Below are 22,239 nucleotides of genomic sequence, written 5' to 3' on the forward strand. Positions count from 1 at the left end.
TTTTGTATTTGATGTATTACCATGTTTTATTCTTGCTTACTGTAAATGGATTAAGATTTAGAGCGTCTGCTAAAATGCCTAAATTGTAAATTGATAGTTGACCTGAGGTGCATGAACTGGATGGACAGCATCCAGTTTGTAGTGGTCTATGGTGAAGCCTCAGTGTTCTCTGTCTATTACATCACGCTATAACTTTCCAGGAAGAGAAATAGTTTCTATTAGCTTGGTGTCAACCCTAACCCATAACCTGTCCCACAAGCACACCAAAAATAATGAGAGAGAGTACACGGAAATTGAAATTGTGCCATCGTATAATCAGCGTCAGTGAGGAAAAGGTTGGAAAAGGGCGAAGTGCTCCTTTATATGCCCGATTCGTTCATGTTCATTGCAGAAATAGCTGACAAGCCCATAAAGGTCTGCTATGTTCGGCGCGCGGCGCTGTCGCGAGGCATAGAATAAAATAGGCATCACCCTCACACACACACACACACACACAGACAGACAGACGGAGAAAGGCACACGGCTGTAGGTGTCATATAGGGCCCATGCCAGATTCGACAGCTCTGTTTTTCTTTTGGAGCAGCTATTGGCGCAGCTACATGATAAAATTCCTATCCAACATCTGTCAAGGAAATCCAAGAGCACATTTACTAAATGTTAAACACTGGCCCACGACACCAAGCCAGATCTGATATCGGAAAAAAACACCCGCCACACACAGAGTGAAACACGGCGCAGGCACACAGTATACTAAACCCTGTAGTATAGTTCTCAAACTTTTTCATGTCAAGAACCCCTAAATTGATGTTTATTAGCATGCATGAGATTGCGGACCCCCATTTGAAAAGATATGCCAGGGACCCCCCCATAAGAGATTCATTTTATTAGGGCTCTTTCAGTGATTCTCAACCATTTTCATTTGAAGGACCCTCAGTTTGACATGCATTGGGCTACGGACCCCCCATTTAATGACATTTCTATATCTCTGAGACCCCAATTTATATAAAATCAATCTTAATTTAAAGGTAGAGTAAGTGATTTCACTCAAAAAACCTTAGGTTTCGTTTTTGGCTGTGGGACCTAAGCCTTCGTCCAATCAGGATATAGAGTCAAAAACGAAACCTAAGGTTTTTTGACCCCCAGGGGTTAACTGGGGACAGGGAGGAACTCCTTATATGGTCAGCACACTCTAGTAGAGAGGATTATCACAACAAAACAAAAAAATAAGTGATATTTGAATTAAGTGAAATCACTTACTCTACCTTTAACTCTGAGAGTGTACAGTGAAGGGCCCATTCGGCTCCATTTGTACACTCTCAGAGTTACAGACCCAAAGGGGTCATTTTGGTTCCAAACTATCGTTTAGCTGGGGTCCCTCTGGAACCCCCTAAAGGACCCCTGGGGGGTCGCCGGACGCCACTTTGGGAACCACTGCCCTGTATAGTGCGTTGAGTAGTTACATTACTAATAGTTACAGTACTCAAAATTAAAAATATCAAATATTACTCAACCAGACCAGTCGATGTTGCTCAGTCAAATGTCATACTTAGGTACTGCTTTTCAAAATACTTATATATAATATAATATTTTTTGAAGACTTAAGTATTCAAAAGTTTCATTTTATTTGTATTATCGGTATATGTAATGCAGTAATGTTTTTTCACAATATGATTTATAGAACCTCGTGACTCTCTGTAAGCGCCTAGCATGTACTGGCGAGCTTCACCACTCTCTCACGTATTCAAATTACTAAGTACATTTTGTTTTTAATATCAGTGCATTTCTGAGTTAGAAGATGGACATCCCCCAAAACATCTCTCTAATAGTAGATCTACAACCTCACAATGTGTAAAATCACAATGCATTGTGAGCTTGTAGATCTGCTACTTTCATATTATTTGAAATTGTGGTTAATTCTTTCTTACATACTTTTTTCCTTTCCTAGAAGTACACACACACACACACACACACACACACACACACACACACACACACACACACACACACACACACACACACACACACACACGTGTGCGACATCTCACATAGACACACAGGCAAACAGGGTAACATGGACGCAGTCACAAACACACTCACAAACATGCACACGCCCCACACACACACACACACACACACACACACACACACACACACACACACCAGCTCTGTTCCAAGCCTTCCCGACACATCATTGTTAAATCGTATAATGGGGGCAACCATTAAAGTTGTGTTCAATGAAGTTAAACCCCGTTAAACAACCCCCCTTTTTTCCCTTTATATATAAGATGGCGAGCAGAAACATTGTATCTCCAAATGTAGACGTTTTCAGTTTTTTCGTAAACTAATTACAAAAGTAGCAAAAATGGCAGATCTACAAGCTCACGGGGCGTCATGAAGCGATGCGCTTGTGAGCTTGTAGATCGGCCATTTTCACTCTTGTTATTATATATATATTTTTTTTTAAAGGAAACGGTTTTGGACATACAAGGTTTCCACCCCGGCAGGAACGAGCATAAGGCATGTGTTTCTGATTAGGCCTGACGAGAGCGGGAAACACAATAGGCCTCTTCAGGTCCAGTTGCTGATCCTGTTCACTTGGATTCGCCCTGACACTTTGCCACAATCCGCCGGGCCACAAACAGCGACAGGGAAACCCGATCCTGTAAACAATCCATGTTTCTGCTTTACTACACAGTTTTCTGGGACCGGAGCGAGGGGTGCCGCACAGAGTTCACTACGACCAAATCAGATTATGGGTTCTGTGGGCAGAAGGGCTGCAGTGGGGGCTGGATGTGGGGAGTACAGGCCACAGTATGAGGCCAATAGTGTATACTATATGTTGTAATATAATACCGTATTTAGTGGGTGTAGGGTTGTGTCTTTTTATGCAGGCATTATTGCCTCTGGGTAGTGAGTGTGGTGGTACGGTATTTTGTACACATATACATGTATAGTAATATGTATACTATAATTATATAGCTGTGTATATCTAATATTGCATATATACAGAGAGAGAGAGAGAGAGAGAGAGAGAGAGAGAGTGAGAGGGAGGGGGAGAGAGAGAGAGAGAGAGTGGTTAACATTTTCTTGTGATATTACCACACATAATTACCAAACGTATCAATTCAGTCTACATTTACCAAAAGAAAATATGGATTGAATCCAGTTTGACCAGAGGCGATACTTTTACTGCCCCTCTCACACAGGCTTTATAGGAAAATAGGCATTGGCTGTATGTATATTTGTGTATTGCACGTGTATTTGAGTTTGAGTCAAAACCAGAAGACCCAGTCAGTGAAAGTGCTTTATGTCTTCATTACCCAATATCTCTTTAGATAGCCATCCTGTTTTTGTGTGCTTAATCAAGTCAACCTTTATAGGGCAGGTGTTGCCCTCCTTTGGTTATCCGATGGTTGGTCGTGTCCTTCTGAGGGGAAATGTGTCATAATGTTATCTTATCAGGTAATAAGATGAATTGAACATGGTGGACCCTATATTGTAAACAAGTATAATGCTTTATGGTGCCGTCCACAGTTAACAGTTTTGTATTGAGTTGTTTAAATGTAGGCCAACTGTAATTCTCCAATCTGTTAATAAATACTTCAATCAATCAATCAAAGGTGAGAGCCACACATCACAGTGATGTCAGCTTATCAATAAATAAGACAAACTGTGCAGATGGGCTGGTGAGGCCATCACATTCTTTAAATTCACAAAATGTCTTTTGAGTGAGTTTCCTCAGCCCCCAATATTCTTGGAATTTTCTAAGCACATTAATCATTTAAACTTCAACCTTTTTTTTCTTCCTTTCTTGTGACTGGTAATACCATCCAGGCGGGATACCTGGCATTTATATTGATACCGACTATCAAAGTCAGTATCACCATATCAAAAAGCATTATTTAGAGTTATTTATCCAGCTAACCAGCATCCCTCCTATGTTCACTATAGCTCTGGTGTTTCTGACTTTAAAGAGAGCTTAGCTCACATGCCGTGTTAGAACAAAGACAAAACACACGTTACAAAAACAATGACAAAGCGTATACCGCAAAGTCAATTCCCCCATTATGTTTCATTTCCTGTCAAGCAAGCACACACTTTTTCGCCATCATAAATCATAGGAAATATCAGTCACCATAAATCATACGTGCAAGATCCGAACTGGCTCCGGCTCGTACGATCCAGGCGCCTGTATCTCAGATGGTGTAATGTGTGGAAATGTGTGATAATTAAATCCAGGCCCGCTCTCTGCAGGGAATACTGTTTCCTAATGTCTATTTTACGGCGCTCTGCTCCATCCCTCCTCCCCGGCCTCGTTACAGCTACACTTCCATGGCTGCTCGTGGCTCCTGAGGAACTTTGATTTGTGGCACCAGTTTGTGTTAGACAGCATTCTGTCAACCACTTATAGTCACCCATCAGCAGGTTAAAGTGGTCGAGGAATTAGAACGCTTCTGAAAAATATGTATGCGCTACAAAGCAACTAAATTAGGATAAGTAGACCTGGCATTCATCTAAATACACATTTAGAATCTATGCAAAGAAAATGCCTATCTTCTATCTATAACTAACAGAGTCTATCTAAATAGTAACAACCAAGGAGCCTACAGTATAAAGCGCGGAGGCAAATAACATAAGTAGTGCTGTGGGAGTCTGAAGCGATGAGTTTTCAGACTGCAGCGGAAGATGGGGAGTGACTCAGTCCTGACTGACAGAGGGAGGTCATTCCAAAGCTTGGGAGGCAGGAGGGAGAAAAGTCTAGGCCGCCGGGAGCGTTGGCCACGTTGTTGTAGCAGAAACCAGGAGCCAGTGGAGTGAGCAACAAGATGTGGAGAGACATGCACGTTTTAGGGAGGATGAAGGCCAGGCATGCTGTTGTGAAAGAGGCTTCCTGATACATTTTTCATATATCATTAAAGCCTGATTTATACTTAGTTGCACAACGGGGTCATGTGCCGAAAATAGCTATACGGTTGTGAGCTTTTAGATCACCTATATTTTCTGTCCATGACACCATTGCACGACGGAGCATAAATGGCTGATAAACTTATAACCTATACACTGATAGAGGAGTATGTACAGGGTACTCCTCAATCCTCATTATTGTTCTCGCTCTGTAAGTTTAAAGGGCCGTAACACCATCACATTGCTGTATTCAAAGATCAACTGCATAGAGAATATTGTGTATATTGAGGTCAATATATATACAGTATACTATACACAGTTTGCAAGTACAGTAGAAGTGTGTGTGTGTGTGTGTGTGTATATATATATATATATATATATATATATATATATATATATATATATATATATATACATACACATATATATATATACATACAACATGCAAAATGAAAATGTATATGGTCAAATAAACATCAACTTGTGACTGTAGTGAGGTTCTCTAGTCTGGAGGATATTTGACAGATATAGCACTTGTTTGTTAAGCCTTATTGTTTTCATGTGTTTGAACACACTGTCTGCATATACTGTTGTTGAGAAGAAATGTGGGACACCAGCACAAACTCAGTTATAAATATCAGTGTTGGGCATTCCCTATTTAAAACAATATATAAAATAGATGGAATTGGCAGAGAAGAGAAAACACTCGCATCGTGGCAAACACTCACAAAACATATCTCTCAATTTAATTCAAAGCCATGATAGAGATAAACAAAATATGTATTTGAAGTTTACATCTTTAGAACTAATAGTCAAAACAAGACAAAAAAAGACTACCAGCAATATGATTTATAAAGCATAGTTTCGGCCTGACCTTGTGAAAAAAATATGACACGTCTGGGGGACATTTGTTGCATAATACATAGTAACACATCCCTCACTCGTTCGAAACTCAAACCGCCATCCAATGTGCAAATCATTTGCTCTCTGGGATCTCAGCAGCAAAGACTGGAGTCAACTTAAAACTGTGTTGATAACCTACAAGCTCCTGTCTTCTGAAAAGTCTGTCTTAATACGTCTCTTTGGAGTTGCAGACCGTGAAATTTGCTCATGATGGCCTGCGTTTGTGGAGTCCAAGATTCTTATTTGGGGTTCTTGCAAGCTAGCAGCGAAAAATCTTTATAACCACCCCCCACCCACCCACCCACCCACACCCCTAACCCCACCTATATTCATTGCAGCCCCCCAACCCCAGCACGCACGCACACACACACACACACACACACACACACACACACACACACACACACACAGCACGCACGCACACAGACGCACACACACACACAGACGCACGCACGCACGCACACCTCTCTCCGCCTTTTGCCTTAGGCCTGTCAGGTTAGGCTTTGCGAGACAGAATGGAGCAGGAGAGGTGGGGCAATACCACTGGCATGCCTCAGCTTTGATTAAAGGAAATGGTTACATCACCCCCGTCTCCAAGAGAAACAAGCCATTCGCTAGTCTGCGCAGATGGCCCCGTCCAATGGTCAGGGAGCTTTACGAGGGCCAGGCAGACAGGTGTGCGCACACTGCTGACCGTATGGAACACAGACAGAACAAGAGGGCCTGTGCCAAACAGTGACACTGTTGCTGCTGTTGTATATGTTACGTAGCAACAATGAAGCTTGTGCTCTCTCTGTTCTATTCCCCTTGGAACCTGTGTTCTCTCCACCGAACGCTAATCCTTCCCGACAGGGGGGGGGGGTCTTAAATCTTTTGGGTTGGGGGGGGGGGGGGGGGTGTTTCTGGAATGTCACACTATCACAAATGCACAATTATGCATTAGTATGCCTGTGTCCCCTATATGGGGAGTATTAGTTAAATGAGAAGTTGTACTTCTTTGGAAATGCCAACATTGATTCCTTGTGGCAAATTCCTGGTGATGTTCAGCGATGCTGTAGCCTACACTATAAAGCAAACGTGTTGTTAAACAGTTTTAAAACGAAGTAAATAATAATGTTAAAAAGAGGTGGATCAACACATTCGTTTCCAACATTCCAACCACCCACAAAAACCCAGATTGTTGTTCAAAACAACAGAATGAACCACTTGTTACTACCGTATCAACTGAAGCTGTCCTTAACAATGAGAATGGCGTTCTGAAGAACATGCAGGGGGCTTGGACATAAATCGACTGTAACACAGGCAGGGGAAGCCTTGAGTGAAATGGCGATTTGGCATCGGAGAAAAGTACAAATTCCTTTGATGGTTTAGTCTAGAGCGCCCTGGGTGGGGTGGGGGTCGGAGGGGCTGTGTGGGTTAAGGTTTTGGACCGGCAGCATATCGGAGAGGGTTACGTAGTACCAGTAACAGCTCAATCAATCAGACATTTGTTATTAGAGGGTAGTAGCTCATACCGTTTTCCCACGTTTGTAGCAGGTCAGATAAGCACTTAATCACTGGCTTGTATTTATACAACCAAAATTCTCCGCATGCTTTATTTTGAGGGGGGGGGGGGGGGGGGGGGCGGGGGCAAGAGTCCTTGGATCAAACAATTACTGCTCATCGCGCGCCTCAAAGGATCAGGCAACGTACAACACTACAGTGCAGGTTCCCTCCAGAGCAGTGAGAAAGGTGCCTTGCTCATCGGCACATTCGGCACAATGGGGAAAAAACAAGTGCTTAAAAAAAGGGCATTTTGGGGCATCATTTGACTATTTTCAAATAATATTTCAACACAAAACATTTTTACACAATTGCGCCGATATACTACACGCTATTTTGATTCTGAAGTGGAACAGAGCACTAGACCATGGGCAGTACAGTTCTCTTAAAATATGGAATCTGTCTGCAGTCTTTTGACAATCCGGCTATATAAAGAAAAAACGTTTCTTTCAAAAGTGTCTTTATACTGTCTTTTGATATAGTTTGTCTTTTTTATCAAACATCCCTCCTCATCACTTATATGTACTTTTTTTTCAGATATAGGTTATAAATCAACCAAGAGTGGAGGAGGGAATTCCAAAGAATGCATTGTCTCTCCCGTGATCTCCTGACAGGTCTTTTTCCAGTCTGTTTCCTGTATAACAGTGCATAGCAATCTTTGGTATGTATAGTCTTTAGTCCACTTAACAGACCAGATAAATGTTTGGTTGCTTGCTTTGCTTAAGAGTGGGAAGTCTTTGGTTTGGTCTTCGTCAAAGTCAGATGAAGTGAGGACTCAGCATCTCTTCTACTGAAGTCTTCATTTCCTCAGTGATTGTGTCTACAGTCTACACCTATCTGACTTTAAACAGGCAGCAATATTCTCTCTTCCCTCATCTCCCTCTTTCTTGTTGCTCTCCATCCCCTTTCTTAGTCCTCCTCACCCCCCCCCCCCCCCCCCCCTCTCTCTCTCTCTCTCTCTTTCTTTTCCATTTACCTCCATTTACATCATCTCTATGTTGCTATCCTATTTCTTTCTGTCTTCAGGCCTTTCCTTCTCCACACCATTGTCCCTCCTGGCTGTCTGTGTCTAGCCTCTGCTTTCCCTACTCTCTATCTCTCTCTCTCTCTTCATCTAACCCTCCCCACGCCGCCCCCCCCCTCTCTCCGACCGCTACCTGCAGCCACAGGACTCGACCACCATGTCCTCGTACTGCTTGTACACCACGTTGTTGGCCGAGTCGATGTAGAGGATGCTGATGGGGCTGAGGCGCGTGGGCACGCAGCAGGTGGGCGGCGTGGACTCGGGGTCCATGGAGTTCATGAGGGTCTGGATGATGGCGTGGTTGGTGGGCTCCAGGTGCGAGCGGATGGGGAAGTCGCAGGCGCCGTCGCAGTGGAAGGCCTCGTACTCGAGCGGCGCGATGATCCAGTCGTCCCAGCCCATCTCCTTGAAGTTGACGTGGAGCGCGCGGCGGTGGCAGCGCAGCCGGGACTGCACCTTGGCCCCCCCGTGCTGGTGCGGCGGCGGGAGCAGGGAGTGGTGGTGGTGGTGCTGGGGCGGCTGCTGGGGCTGCTGGTGCTGCTGCTGCTGAGGGGGGAGTTTCTTGGCCCTCGCCGCCGGGGCCCGCCGCATGCGCCGCTGCGTGAACAGGTACTCGTAGACGGTCTTGTTGTCGTGGCCCGAGCGCGCCTTGATCTCGTTGTAGAACAGGTCGCGCTTCTTGGTGCGCCCGAACGCCAGCAGGAAGGCCTTCTCCTTGTTGGGACGCCCGGGGCGGGAGAAGCCCAGCGCCCGCAGGTCGGCGGCGCGGGGCGAGGAGGAGGAGGAGGAGGAGGAGGAGGAGGAGGACGCCCCGCCGCCGCCACGCTGATGATGCTGCTGCTGCTGCTGCTGCTGCTCCGCGGCCTCCAGCTCGAAGCACAGCTGCTGGGAGGAGCGCTGGCTCCTCAGGCCCTTCAGGACCTTCCAGATGTCAAACACCTCCCACTTGCTGCCGGCTCTCCCTCCTCCGTTCACCTCCTCCAAGGGCCTCGTCTGGAGGAGAGCTGGCTTCTGTTTACCTGAAGCAGCGCCGCCGCCGCAGGCGTACAGCTTCAGGCACGGCGACGGGCCGCCGCCCCCGCCCCCAGCGGACGCCGCTGAGCCGGAAGCCCTCTGCATGCGCGGATCAGACAGGCGCTTCCTCAGGATGCGCAGCTCAGCGCCCAGGAGGCCGTCTGGCTCCAGTGAGCTGATGTTAAACAGGTACTTCTGCCTTCTGAGAGGCTGGGGCCCGCGCTCATCTGGGGGAGAGATGAGACAGAGAGAGAGAGAGAGTTAAACAGGTACTTCTGCCTTCTGAGAGGCTGCTGGGGCCCACGCTCATCTGGGGGAGAGATGAGACAGAGAGAGAGAGAGAGAGAGTTAAACAGGTATACTTCTGCCTTCTGAGGGCCCGCGCTCATCCGAGATGACAGAGAGAGAGCGAGAGCAGAGGCAGGTGCACGCGAGGCGGAAAAGGCACATGCACACAGATGGACAGATGAGGACAGACATGCACGCGCATGCACACACAGTCACAAACACACATGGAATGTGTATGGGCATGGGAAAGGGAGAAGCACGTGCACATGAAAGAGCACATGCAGACACGGATGGAAAGACACATGCACATTCATTCAGGCAGATGCACGCATAGGGAAACCACACGGACAGGGACACATGCATGCATGGGAACCAGAAATGTACGTAAATAATATAAATACAGAGAAAGTATAGGACGTAACACAAGGAAATGTACGCACACACAATGCGACGTGAGAGACAAGATTAATGTGAAATATATTTACGTAAACACATATGGAAGAAACATACAAAAGTGCTGGTGCAAGGAAAAATGCATGCACAGGTGCACACACGTAGACATGTGCATAAAGACACAACGCACGCTCGCACGCACGCGAGCGCACGCACACGCACACACACACATGTCATAAAAAGTCAGTGGAAGGAAAAACAGAAAATATCGACACATTCCCACAGTGGGCTTAAACATCATACATGTTATATTCTCATATAAGGGGCATTGCTCTGCCCAATGCGGAGAGGCAGTTATTTCATTTATAAAGTGGTTACTATGGCTACATCAAATATATAGATTAAAAGATAATAACAATTCCATTAGAATTTGTGTAGCTCTGCCTGTCGTCCTTTGTGGTTTCTGGTACTGCCATAGGAATCTTGTGACATTTCATTGACCTGCACCTCCTTTTTTGTGACCTCAAGTAATAAAATGATTTGAAAGTCCATTTTGTTTTGTTTTTTGTTTTGACCTATTGTTCAGATTTATAGCCTATAATAAATATGGAGACTTTTGAAACTTCGTTTGTGAGCGCAGATGGTGCCTTTGTTGTTCAGTTTTATAGCGTAGGTTTCTTCTTAACTATGGAGTGATATAGATTAGAACTGAAAACATAGTCTTAAGACTTCATGGACATGTTATAGTTATTAAAATACACCAATCAACCAATCAGATTGCGTGATTAGACCAACCCATTTTCAAAATCAAAAACATGGCATTGTGTGTTTTCTTTTTGTTGAATGTGAGAGAAACCAGTGAACCTCATAGTCCAAATGAAATCCAGCAGTACACACAAACACTTAACGCACGCACGCACAGACACGCACGCACAGACACAGACATAAACGATCAAATAAACACACTCGTATACATACAAACAACTTCAAGCATGCATGCAAAATTACTCTCTCACACACAGTCACACATATTTAACCCCACAACACACACAAAGGCATTAAACTCACATACATTTCCATGCATGCACCCACCGCAAGCACCCATTATGTGCCCAGTACACACACGCCAGAGTACACGCAAAGGCGCATGCACTCACGCATGTGCACGCACTTGCGCGCATACACATGCACGTATACACACACATTTACCACCTGAACATCACCTAAACAAATATACACCCCCCCCAACAGACTTACATGCACGATGCACCCACACAGCAGTCACTGCTGTGTGTAAGCACACGCACCAGACCTCCCACCCACCCCCCAATTCCCACATGTCGCTTCTATCCAGCTGGGCGATCGCATGTGTTGGAAAGTACATTAGAAGCAGACAGGGAGAGCACAGTGGACTGGAAACAGGCATGCCTGTTATTGGACCTGCATGCAGCTAGTCACCACTGGTGGACCCTCCACGCAGACCCCGTGACATCTGCTCCAGCGGGAAGGCGAGCACAACAACTAGTAGTGTAGTGTCGTGCTGAGTGAAGGCTCATATTATCCAGTATTAGCTGATAACTTATCGCCTCAAGCGGGGGTCCGCGGTGGACGTATTGTTGTAGTTTTCAAACCACCACGGTGATAAAGCTATCGCCTCAAACTGGAGTATAAATAGGCCTTGAAGGAGAATTCCATACTAGAAGGCTTTCTTATACCTTTATTTGTAGTTGTTGCGTCCCCCATCAAAGAGGTCCAGGTGTTATTTTGTGCAAAAGTGCATTATTGGCTATTTCCCCTACCATAAGCCCTCAATGGGGGTTGGGTTTGCACTAATTTGCTTGTTTCCATCGAAATAAGTAGTAAAGTGCACCACTTGGGATACTATTTACATTATGAAGACAGGATATATACAAATAAATTTTGAGCGATGGAAATAAGCGAATTAGCACAACACCCCATAGCCACATTCAATTCAATGCAATTCAATGCACTTTTGCACAAAATTACACCTGGTGGGGACGTAACAACTACAAATAAAGGTAAGAAAGCCTTCTAGTGTGGAGTTCTCCTTTAGGTATAGCAGATCTACTACTAGTGTATCTGCTATTTATGGTATATAAACTAGGTATATAAATCAGACTAGGGGCAGGGTTCCCACACATTTTTACCAGTGAATTTCCCAAACTTTTCCAGAATATTTAACCCAATTTCCAGGCCTATATACTTCTACAGTCATTCAGCACAATAATGAGTCTCTTACTCGCATGACAGTGCCCAAAGACAGGCAGTGTAGCAACAATAAAGCATAGCATAATAGAATGCTATAATTCTAGTCCACATTTCATGCCAAATATGTTGCTATATACCACCTATCCTAGGGCATAGGATCACACTGCAGCATGTTGGCTTGGTGTAATGTTGCATGTTTTGGAAAAGTTTTTTTATTAACTAAATCAATAGCCAAAAACAATGCATAGCCTTTTCCAGGACCCTTGATAAATGCCAGGACCCTTGAAAAATTCCAAACTGGACTAAATTCCAGGACTTCAATATGTTTTATTCAATAATATTTCCAGGAATTTGATAACCATGTGAGAACCAAAAGTGCCGCGAACAGAAACTGACAAGTGTGGTTGGCCCCAAAGAGGTCATGGGTTGCAGCCTGGGTTGTTTTACTGATATCTTTGATGTTTTGTATTGTATAAATATTTTTTTGCACGTTGCTACTGTAAATAAGCTACCCTCAGTGCCTTTCAAGCATTATATACTGTAAAGGTTTCATATGAATATATTAAAAATAGATTGGGCAAATGTATTGGGTGCTGACTTTTCCAGCAGTGCAAAATCTGGGTTCAAACTCATATCAGCTGAGAATGAAAATTTGTTTTTAAGATGGAGTGCCATGATTTTTTCCCAACTAAAAGTTGATCATCACGTACTATGATTATACTAGGAAGAATGAAGTTTTTTTTTCAAAAAGGTGTACAGAAAGTGTTAATGGTGTTTTTATGTGGCCACGCGCAAAAGTTCATTAAGTATACCTGGTTTTCACCTTAACACCACCCACACAAACTTAAGCCTCGCCCACAGTTCAGAATAACATTGTCTGGCTTTTAAATGTGCCTTACAGAGTGAAATTAACTGTGTTCATTTAACTCTGAAATCGCCCCGCGTACATTTGCTTCCATCTGTCCATTAATCAGCAGCACAAATTGGTAAAATAAATGTTAATGGATGGAATGGCTCATCAAATCTGTGGCCATAGTCTCTAGCAAATACATTTCCCTGTGCCACTTGAACGCACTCTTTGTATTGTGCTGTGTATGTGCTCCGAGTGCATATATTGAGAGCTTGGCTTGTGATCTGCCAGTGAACACCTCACTCAACACTTATGCTGTTACCTGGCAAATCAATCATGGTCTTTTAAAATCATACTCAAAGTATAAGTCTCAAGCAGGTGTTATAGCTAACCTGATTCAGGGTACGGTTATGCATGTGCAACTGTTTCAGTTGTGCCCCGTTCAACAGCTTTAGTAAACTATGAACAATTGGGAATGACAAAAAGGTTTTAAGAGATGGGGAGAGACTGAGAGAGAGATAGAGAGATTGGGAGAGGGAGAGAGAGAGAGGAAAACACATGCTAAAGATTGCGAGCCAACAGAAATGTCGTGAGCACACATAATGTGCCCCGAGCCACCAGGACATCCAGACACCAGGCAAATATGAGACATTGAGTTGCTCCACATTAAAAGTGTGGCGAGGAAAACATAAATATGAAATTAATGAATTGAATGTTGACCAAAAAAAGCATGCAACCGCTTCTATAATGTCAATGCCAAGGAGACCTAGTGGTTAGAGACGCCATTGTGTAACTGAGAGATCAAGAGGTTTGATGCCAGCGAACGAAACCATCAGCTGCCATGCAATCCTGGCCACATGACCTTGAGCAAGGCATTGAGACCCTTGTAATAAGCCGCTCTCTAAGAGAACATTAGCTAAATGCCTAAAAGCATATGGCTTCATAGAAGGTCTTGATATACCCTCCACAGCAGGGGGTTGCAGCTGAGCAACTCCAGAACCCTCTGGTAATTTGTTTGAAAGACAAGTGAAAGATTTCATTAAGGCTCTACCCCAAATTTATTTTTCCCCCCTCAAATTCAGTCAAGGTAGGAAGGCATTCAAACTTAAGCACTGAAGCAAATAGCAAAAAATAGGCGCGCTACAAGCTGAAAACACATTTCATCGTGCCACATTTGAGCTTGCAGATTCACAATTTTAGTTATAGTTTTCATTTTGGGGGCATCATTTTTGGGGCCATTTGCATGTCAGCAGAATTGTCGGCCGGACTTTCTGTCAGGCATTTGAGCCATGTGGTAGATGCCCTAACTACTCGGGTCCCCCAAATTCTTTGCCATTTTTGCATTTGTTTGAAAACTTTCACATAAAAGTTAAAAGTGGTTAATTGCTTCAGGGAATCATCTTGTCTCCGCAACACACTTGGTGAAAAAGAACGGTGGAGAATTAGCTATGTCCACATTATGTGTGGTTAGGGAGATCCGACCATAGATAAAAAGAGACATAAGATGGAGACGCAAAACAGACATTTAGACTAAGAAAGAAAACAGGGATGAAAGAAAATCATTAGAGGGATCAGAGAAGAATAGAAGATTAACGATGAGAGAAAAGAAATACAATGTTTTTGTCTATTCATCCTGTTAGTAGTTGCATAGAAACATACAGATGTAGATATCTGCCATATATAACCTAATCTTGCTGCTAGTCCTCAACTTCATTTTGCCAGTGGACAAGAGGAGCATTGAGGCCACCTACTCTAACTACTTAACCTAGCCTGTGACCCAAAAGACAAATTAGACATTCCCCCGGGACCCAAATGAGTGAAAATAGCAGGTCTACAAGCTCACAATGCGTCACTTCGCCCCGCGTTGTGAGCTTGTAGATCAACTATTTTCACTACTTCTTAAACTTTTTTTCCCCTAATTCTTAGAAATTTCTTTTATTTATTCAAGAAATTATTAAGGGACCCATATAAGTATGCTCGACCCACAAATGGGTCCCAACCCACTGTTTGGGAACCAGTGCTCTAACTGACATACACATTGGTTAACCACTTAAACCCTCTAGTCTATCTCTAGTAAAGGTTGTTCCTTGCGTGAACGACACAAAAACGGACACAAAAATCACACCCGTGTGAACTGAGTGGTGCAACTCCCCTCTCCCCCCCACCTCCTCTCCTCTCTCTCTCTCTCTCTCTCTCATTAGCAGGCAACAGTGCAGCACTAATACTATCTATCTCTCTCGCTCTCTCTCTCACAACACTGGTACTCATAGTCATATACTGGTGCTCATGGCCACATACAGTAGGTGAACACATTCACCTCCTATGTGTTCACCTATGTGGCCATGAGCACATACTGTATGAACACATGTGAACACGGACATTGCTGTTCCTTGGAGTGGTTGCACCACTAAAAAACGCAAGCTTATTTTACACATACATAGTCCGCTCCGTTGCTTACGTCGCCTTACGTCGGTCATAATCACTTTAATGTGCATGCATCTACTCGTCCACTATCCAATCCAATGTTGTTGTTGCAACTCTCAAGGGATGATGGCATGGTTGGTTGTCAAATGCCCCCGTCCCACCAACTACACCATGTATTTATGCCATCATAAACTGTGATGGAGAACTCCAGAGGAAGAAGAAGGACCAACAACAATCATTAAGACAGGTGACAACCTTTAGAGTATATTATTTATAACTATATGCTCTATGGTGACAGCAGCTATATGGTTAGTTAGCCATCTAGCTTTGGCTAGCCATCTTTATTATGGAGAAATACTCTGTTACAAGTAATCGTTCTTTTCACTTAAAATTCAAACTCCTCACTGTCTGTACATCTGTGAAATATGTTGTGCCTTTTTATTCTCTTCCAGAACGTCCCATGCATGCAGACCATGATGTACCAAGCAAAGCTTCGCAGTTATATCGTCAACGTAATATTTATTACGATAAACACAATTGTCATAATTGACTTGTCCATGCCTTTTTTAACTGTTGGTGGTTTCAAACATTGCATGTACTGTGTTATAATAATAATAATGCTTGGAATGAGTAACAAGATAACATGTGTGTTATTGCCTTGATTAGGATAAAACGTATACATATGGTGAACGGAGTGGCTTCACTCTTGCTTCGGGGGTAGGAGCAAAACCTTGCTCTCTGCTGCCTCCAGGTGGGCAGGGTGTCCTCGGCGCAAGGTACATAACGCAAGCAATTTGGTTGCGTTGACTCGGGATCCCATCCCAACCAGACGGATCGAGACGGAGAAGGGGAGAAATTTCTCTCACCCTCCGTTGCGTACGTTCGACTCTGCAAGGCACTTAAGAGAGTGGCGACACTAGCGTTGACTCCCATTGTAACAATGGAATGCGAAAGTGCTCATTCTATCTCAATGGGATAGTTCCAATGTTTGGAACTATAGCCCATAGCACCCCGCTTTGTGGCAAGATCAAAGTGTGTTGCCACTATCTTACTAGATTACTCTGGTCTATCCTAAACCGGACCTGAGTTGTCTCGGTACATGGACCACTTTTTTCCGTCTACATCTCTTTGCCAAAAATAACAGGTCTGCTATTTTTGGCTGATGTTCCCCCCAGAAAAGTGGTTAAAATAATGTTTTATTCGTTAAAATAAGTTATGGATTGCAGCTTTAAATGAAGCCCATGTTGTCCCCTGAGCTGTCCTCGTGTCTCTCGTGTCTTCTTCATGAATAAATCCAAAGGGGAGTGGACACTCTCCTTTAAGCAAAACAATGTGGAGGATTGTGACATGGACTGCCAACATTTTGACCATGCACAAAGTCCCACGTCTGTCTTTTTTATAACCTTCAAAGAAATAGCCACTATGACTAATGTATCCCTGACGCACTTAAAGGAACTGTTCACCCAAAAATGAAAACTACTGTCATCACCCTCATGGCAGATGAAACACAGGTGAAATATCTTTGTCCACATAACACACACAGGGTGGTTGTCTGCACAATATCACAGCAGCTGTCCCCCCCCCCCCAAACAATTGAAGTGTCTGTTTTTTTTTATTACATAAAATAACTCCATACAGCTTGTGCAGCATACTCTAAGTCTAAGTCTTCTGAAGCCAAACAACACACTGTGAGTGGGAAATAGACATACAGTAGGCCTACACACCATTATTATAGTGCAAATATTCACTATAAACAGTGACAAGTGGTTAGGATTTATTGCAAACAGCACCCTCTTTTCCTCTGTCTCGAGAGACTATAGGCCTACCGTTGACGCGATCTGGGAATCCATTGGCAAAACATAGGAAAAACAGCACCCTCTTTTTTCCCCCCTTGTTTAACCATTTACTGTAAACCATTTGACCACAGTGGTCTATACTAGGCCCCTGCACCTTTTTTCCCTCTACACCCTCTTTGCCAAAGAAATAGCCAATCCGCAAGCTCACGGGCTGCGTTAAGACTTCTTGTAAGCTTGTAGATGTGTTATTTTCACCTGATGTTCACCTGTTTTTGCAGAATGTCCACCTATTATGACATGCCCAGAATAGAAACACTGGAAGAATACAAGCAGGAAGTCTTATGAGCGAACGTACACTTGACTACAGCAATCAATATTCCTCAAGCCCTTCCCAAATCACCTTGGACATGAGAAGTAAGGCATGCAAACCAGAGGATGAGCTTAGTGTAATCTGCCTGTGTGCACTGGGAGAACTCTTGCTGGCCAAATGTGTTTGGCAGCTGACGTCGGCTGGCTAATAACAAACAGTTTAAGAGAAAGCTACATGAGAGCACAGTCCATATCCCTAATCACCTCCCACGGTTGTGTCAGTGTTTAGAGAAACCAGAAGAGAGGGGGCAGAGAGAAAGAGAAAGAAAGAAAACAAAACACATGAACTTATAGCATCACTATTCTGGGCACGTCGGCTATTTTTGCAAAGAAAGGAGAGGACCAAGTAGTAGGTTTAAGGAAGGAAGGAAGGAAGGAAGGAAGGAAGGAAGGAAGGAAGGAAGGAAGGAAGGAAGGAAGGAAGGAAGGAAGGAAGGAAGGAAGGAAGGAAAGAAAGAAAGAAAGAAAGAAAGAAAGAAAGAAGGAAAGAAGGAAAGAAGGAAATAAAGGTGACATGATGTCGAAGGCATCATTTCCGCCTCACGGGTCAGCGGTGATTTGCTGAGGACACGCTACGCAAACAATGCGCAAATTAAAAGTGCATTAAGTGCCTGAAATGTAAACCTTTAGCAGGGCTAGGAATATTAAACTCTGCTCGTTTAAACATCATTTTAAACAGCAAAGATAACATTACACAGGGGGCCACCCTACTCGCGGACGTGTGGAGTGTTTATTTGCTCTCCTGAGGCTGTATATCACTGAAGGCATAGGGGCTGCTGCTGGAAGGCCAGATGGCAAGCAACACACTGACATTGGAGAGCACGCACACACACACACACACGCACGCACACACACGCACGCACGCACGCACACACGCACGCACATACACATGTATATGTAAATACTACAAACATACATATGCAGTAGGCCTACTTACAATACATAGAGTACAGTACACAGACACATTCACAGAAACACATGAAAACACAGATACAGTACAGGGTCATGCAGATATATGCGCAGATATATACAAATACACCTATACACACATGCACTTTATACACACAACATGCAGGCTACATGAGTGTATACACATGCAGGCACAAAATACACGAGAATGACAAAAACATGCTATAGCATCCAGAGGTGAACATTCACGTCACGTTACTATTATAATTGGTGTGTGAGACCGCAGCCGGCTCACACAGTGCATGACATTCAATCGTTTCTCTGCCCTCCACCTGCCCAGAAGTGTGCTTTAGCATCACGACACCTTACTTCAGGTCCAACAGCTAGCCATATATAGGTTCAATGTTCTGTTCCCTGTGACGTTCAAAGAAGCGTATAGCATAGCACCAAACCACTAACAAACTCTGCCAGGGGTTAGCGGTCATACTGTGGGTAACTTGATGCACTGCATACGCTCTTGGCTTTTGACCAGACTCTAAACTATTCCCTATAGGCTTACTTTTAGCTCCACGTCAGGACCAACATTCAGCAAAATCAGTGGTGGAAAATAACTATACACGTAAGTGCATTTACAGTACTTGAGGTATTTGTACTTTACTTGGGCATTTTAAATTTTCAATACTTTTACTACTCCACTACATTTTGCAATACGATGCATTGTGACTCTGAGCTTGTAGATCTGCTATTTTCTTCTTTTTTCCCCCTTTTTTTTAGATTTGCTATTTTCAAAAGATTTTGTACATTCTGCAATGAGTACTTTTCTTATAGCACTTTAAGTACATTTTGATGCCAATACTTTTGTACTTTTACTCAAGTACATTTTGAATTTTGGACTTTTATACTTATGTATTTCTATATTGCAGTATCCATACTTTTACTCAGTCTATACAAAATGTGAGTACTTTTTTCCAATACTGAGCAATATCCCTATATATGACACCCTTAACCCATAAAACTTGTAGAAAGAGTCTCCCCTTAGCAGCCTGGGCTTAAAGCAAACTAAATCCCAAGACTGAAAATGTTTTTTTCTTTTTTGCAAATCTGCACTGATCCCATTAAATGACCCCTATGAAATCTTCAGGACTGAAATCAGTCCCCAGGACTGAGAACTTTAATCCCTATGAGCAGCATTGGGCTCAACTGATGGCTTTAGTTTAGATCTCTATATAGTAACACACAATGCATGAGGTATCTATATTTTCACAACTCATTGAGTGATTTGCCACTAAAAGGTGTATAATCTTTACAACAATTTAAATGGTTAAAGATTGACAGTATGGGCTGCAAGTTAGATGGTGCTTGCTGCTTAATAATGAATGAAGCTGAAGCAATACACTTTTTTTTGTATTCTCTATATAGCTTCTCTAATTCATCTTTTCAGTAAGATTATAGGTCTAAATGACACAGGAAATAATTATCTATTCGTTAAATTAGCTGCTTATTGGAGACGAATCTGAAGAACTGAAAGAGGAAACTGTTCCAAGATCGATGTGGAAATGCAAAGGAAATCAATCAATAGCATAAGGAATTTGTTTTGTCTATTAGGCCTATACCAGAAATGTCATCTAATGAACTCAGAAAGATCAAGAAATTAGCCTACATTTATTTATTTTTGTGTCAAAAAGAATAAAGAACTGCGCCATCACCACCTATAACAGCTCTCATCTCATCTCACCTTGGCCTTTATCCACAAAGCTGGTGATGGTGTTGGCCAGGCCGGCCTGGTGCAGAGCGCTGCCGTTCAGCTCTCCGCTGGACAGCGACCAGTACAGCGACAGCATGTAGTCGTGAGGGGTCACCAGCGGCTGCTTGTGGTTCACAACAATCTCCCGTTGTTCGGTGGTGCCCTTATTGCTGCTGCTGGCGTTGCGCTGCTTCGGCGCACCGGCCGCAGCTCCACCTGCGCGCATCGGAGCCGCCGCAGCCGCCGCTACACCCACTGCGCCCGCTTTGGACGCCGCTTTCCCCGTGCCTTTCCCCGGCTGGCCAGCAGCAGCAGCAGCGCCGCCCCCACCAACCCCAGAGGAGCTCGCTAGTGCTGCTGTCCCGGCTGCTCCTTTCTTCCCCGCCGCTGCGTGTGCACTACCACTGCTACTAAACGCGTGCGCTTTACCATGATGAGCAGCAGCATCCCCGGCTGGTAGCCATGGGGCGCGCGCAGCCTCCCTGCGCCCCAAACTGACAGCTCGTTCCCGGTGCTGCTGCTGCTGCTGCTGCTGTGCCCGGTTGCCCGGCGGCGACGAAGATGAGACTGCGCCGAGTTTGCTTTTAATGACCGCCGCCGCTGCTGCTGCCTCCCCCTTTATTAACGGAGGCCCGGCTCGAATACGCGTGATCCTCGCCGGGTTGTTCCCCGCAGGAGGGGAACTCGGTTTCCACGTCCTAGAAGAAGAAGAAGAAGAGGAAGAAGAAGCGGCCGGTGGCTTCCCCGCTGCAGCCTGCAGCAGCGTGGAGCCACCCGCGGCGCGGGGCCGGCTCTGGTGGCTTTCCCCCCCGCCGCCTGTTGCGCGCTTATCTGCTGCTGTTCTGGTCCGACTGAGCGACGCGAGGACGGGATCCAGGTAGATGAGAGTCCAACAGCCCAGCAGGAGAGGGAGACGCTTCAGAATCACAACTTTCATCCTAGAGGCCTTTTGCAATTTGCCGGGCCGGCATTTTCAATAAACACTTTGTTCTTGGTTAATTGACCCTGAATTGGCTGATAAAGAAGAAACAGGCGATTTCCGATTTCATCACAAGCTTTCATCTTCTAAGTATCCCCTGAACTCTGTTCGGGGAGAGATGGAGAGAAATGACTGAGCCCCCTTTTGCAATAAAAGCAATGCACATGAACAGGTTTGTAAAAACATTGATTTGTAATAGGCCAATTTGTAGTGTTCTGATGTGAAGAAACGAGCCCCTCAAGCCATTATTCTCCAATCCGTTATCAAAAAGAACCATAGTGGTGGTGGCGAGGTTCCCGTTTCTGCTCCCGTTTCTCCGAGGTAGTAGAAATCCAAAGGGAGAAAAAGTTTTTTGGGGGGGATTGAGTGCGGAGAAAAGTGGACTTGCCTTAAACACTCCAAGGCACTATTCTGCTGGATATCTTGTAAGAGACCTCTTTAAATCCCTCTTTTTCCAAGAGAGGCAAGAATGGCGTAATGCTGCTGCTGCTGCTGCTGCTGCCGCCGCAGTTTTTCTTTTTTTCCCCCTTCAAAGTTTGAACCCCGTCCAGTGAAAATATTTCACTCACACACGAACCTGCAGGTGCTCGAAAAAAAAATCCTCCAACCAACCTGAACTGAGGAATTGGAAGCGGAATTCCATGCACGGCGCAAAGCCGTTTTAATTACCCCGTGATGTCATGCTGTCCAAACTCATTTAACAGCAATATTTCTTCTTAAATCTTCCTCCCTCCTTTCCACACAGATGAGTCACTCACGCTGCTATACACAAAATGGCACTAAGCCCCCCCTTGGCTTTGCATTATGTCATTTAAAGTGGGCAGTTTTTCTAAGGCTTCCACTCTATCCAAACAGTGTGAGGTGAGAAGG

At 44.3% G+C, this 22,239-nt stretch overlaps 1 protein-coding gene across 1 annotated transcript; it reads right to left on the reverse strand.

Moving 5' to 3' along the window:
* Positions 1–6,155: 6,155 nt before the first annotated feature.
* Positions 6,156–21,827, reverse strand: gdf5 (growth differentiation factor 5). Its single transcript, XM_080784951.1, has 2 exons — positions 20,382–21,827; positions 6,156–9,615 (listed from the first exon to the last, which is right to left on the reverse strand). The coding sequence occupies exons 1-2, from the start codon at positions 21,325–21,327 to the stop codon at positions 8,504–8,506; spliced, it is 2,058 nt and encodes a 685-aa protein (XP_080641077.1). The 5' UTR covers positions 21,328–21,827; the 3' UTR covers positions 6,156–8,503.
* Positions 21,828–22,239: the final 412 nt, after the last annotated feature.

This window comes from Protomyctophum bolini (assembly GCF_963924005.1).
Source record: "Protomyctophum bolini genome assembly, chromosome: 2".
Taxonomy (NCBI): domain Eukaryota; kingdom Metazoa; phylum Chordata; class Actinopteri; order Myctophiformes; family Myctophidae; genus Protomyctophum; species Protomyctophum bolini.

Excerpts from the sequence above, each read along its gene's own strand:
- gdf5 (XM_080784951.1), bottom strand. The coding sequence starts at position 21,327 with ATGAAAGTTGTGATTCTGAAGCGTCTCCCTCTCCTGCTGGGCTGTTGG. Across the intron at positions 9,616-20,381 it reads CTTTGTGGATAAAGGCCAAG|ATGAGCGCGGGCCCCAGCCT; the intron begins GTGAGATGAGAT and ends TCTCTCCCCCAG.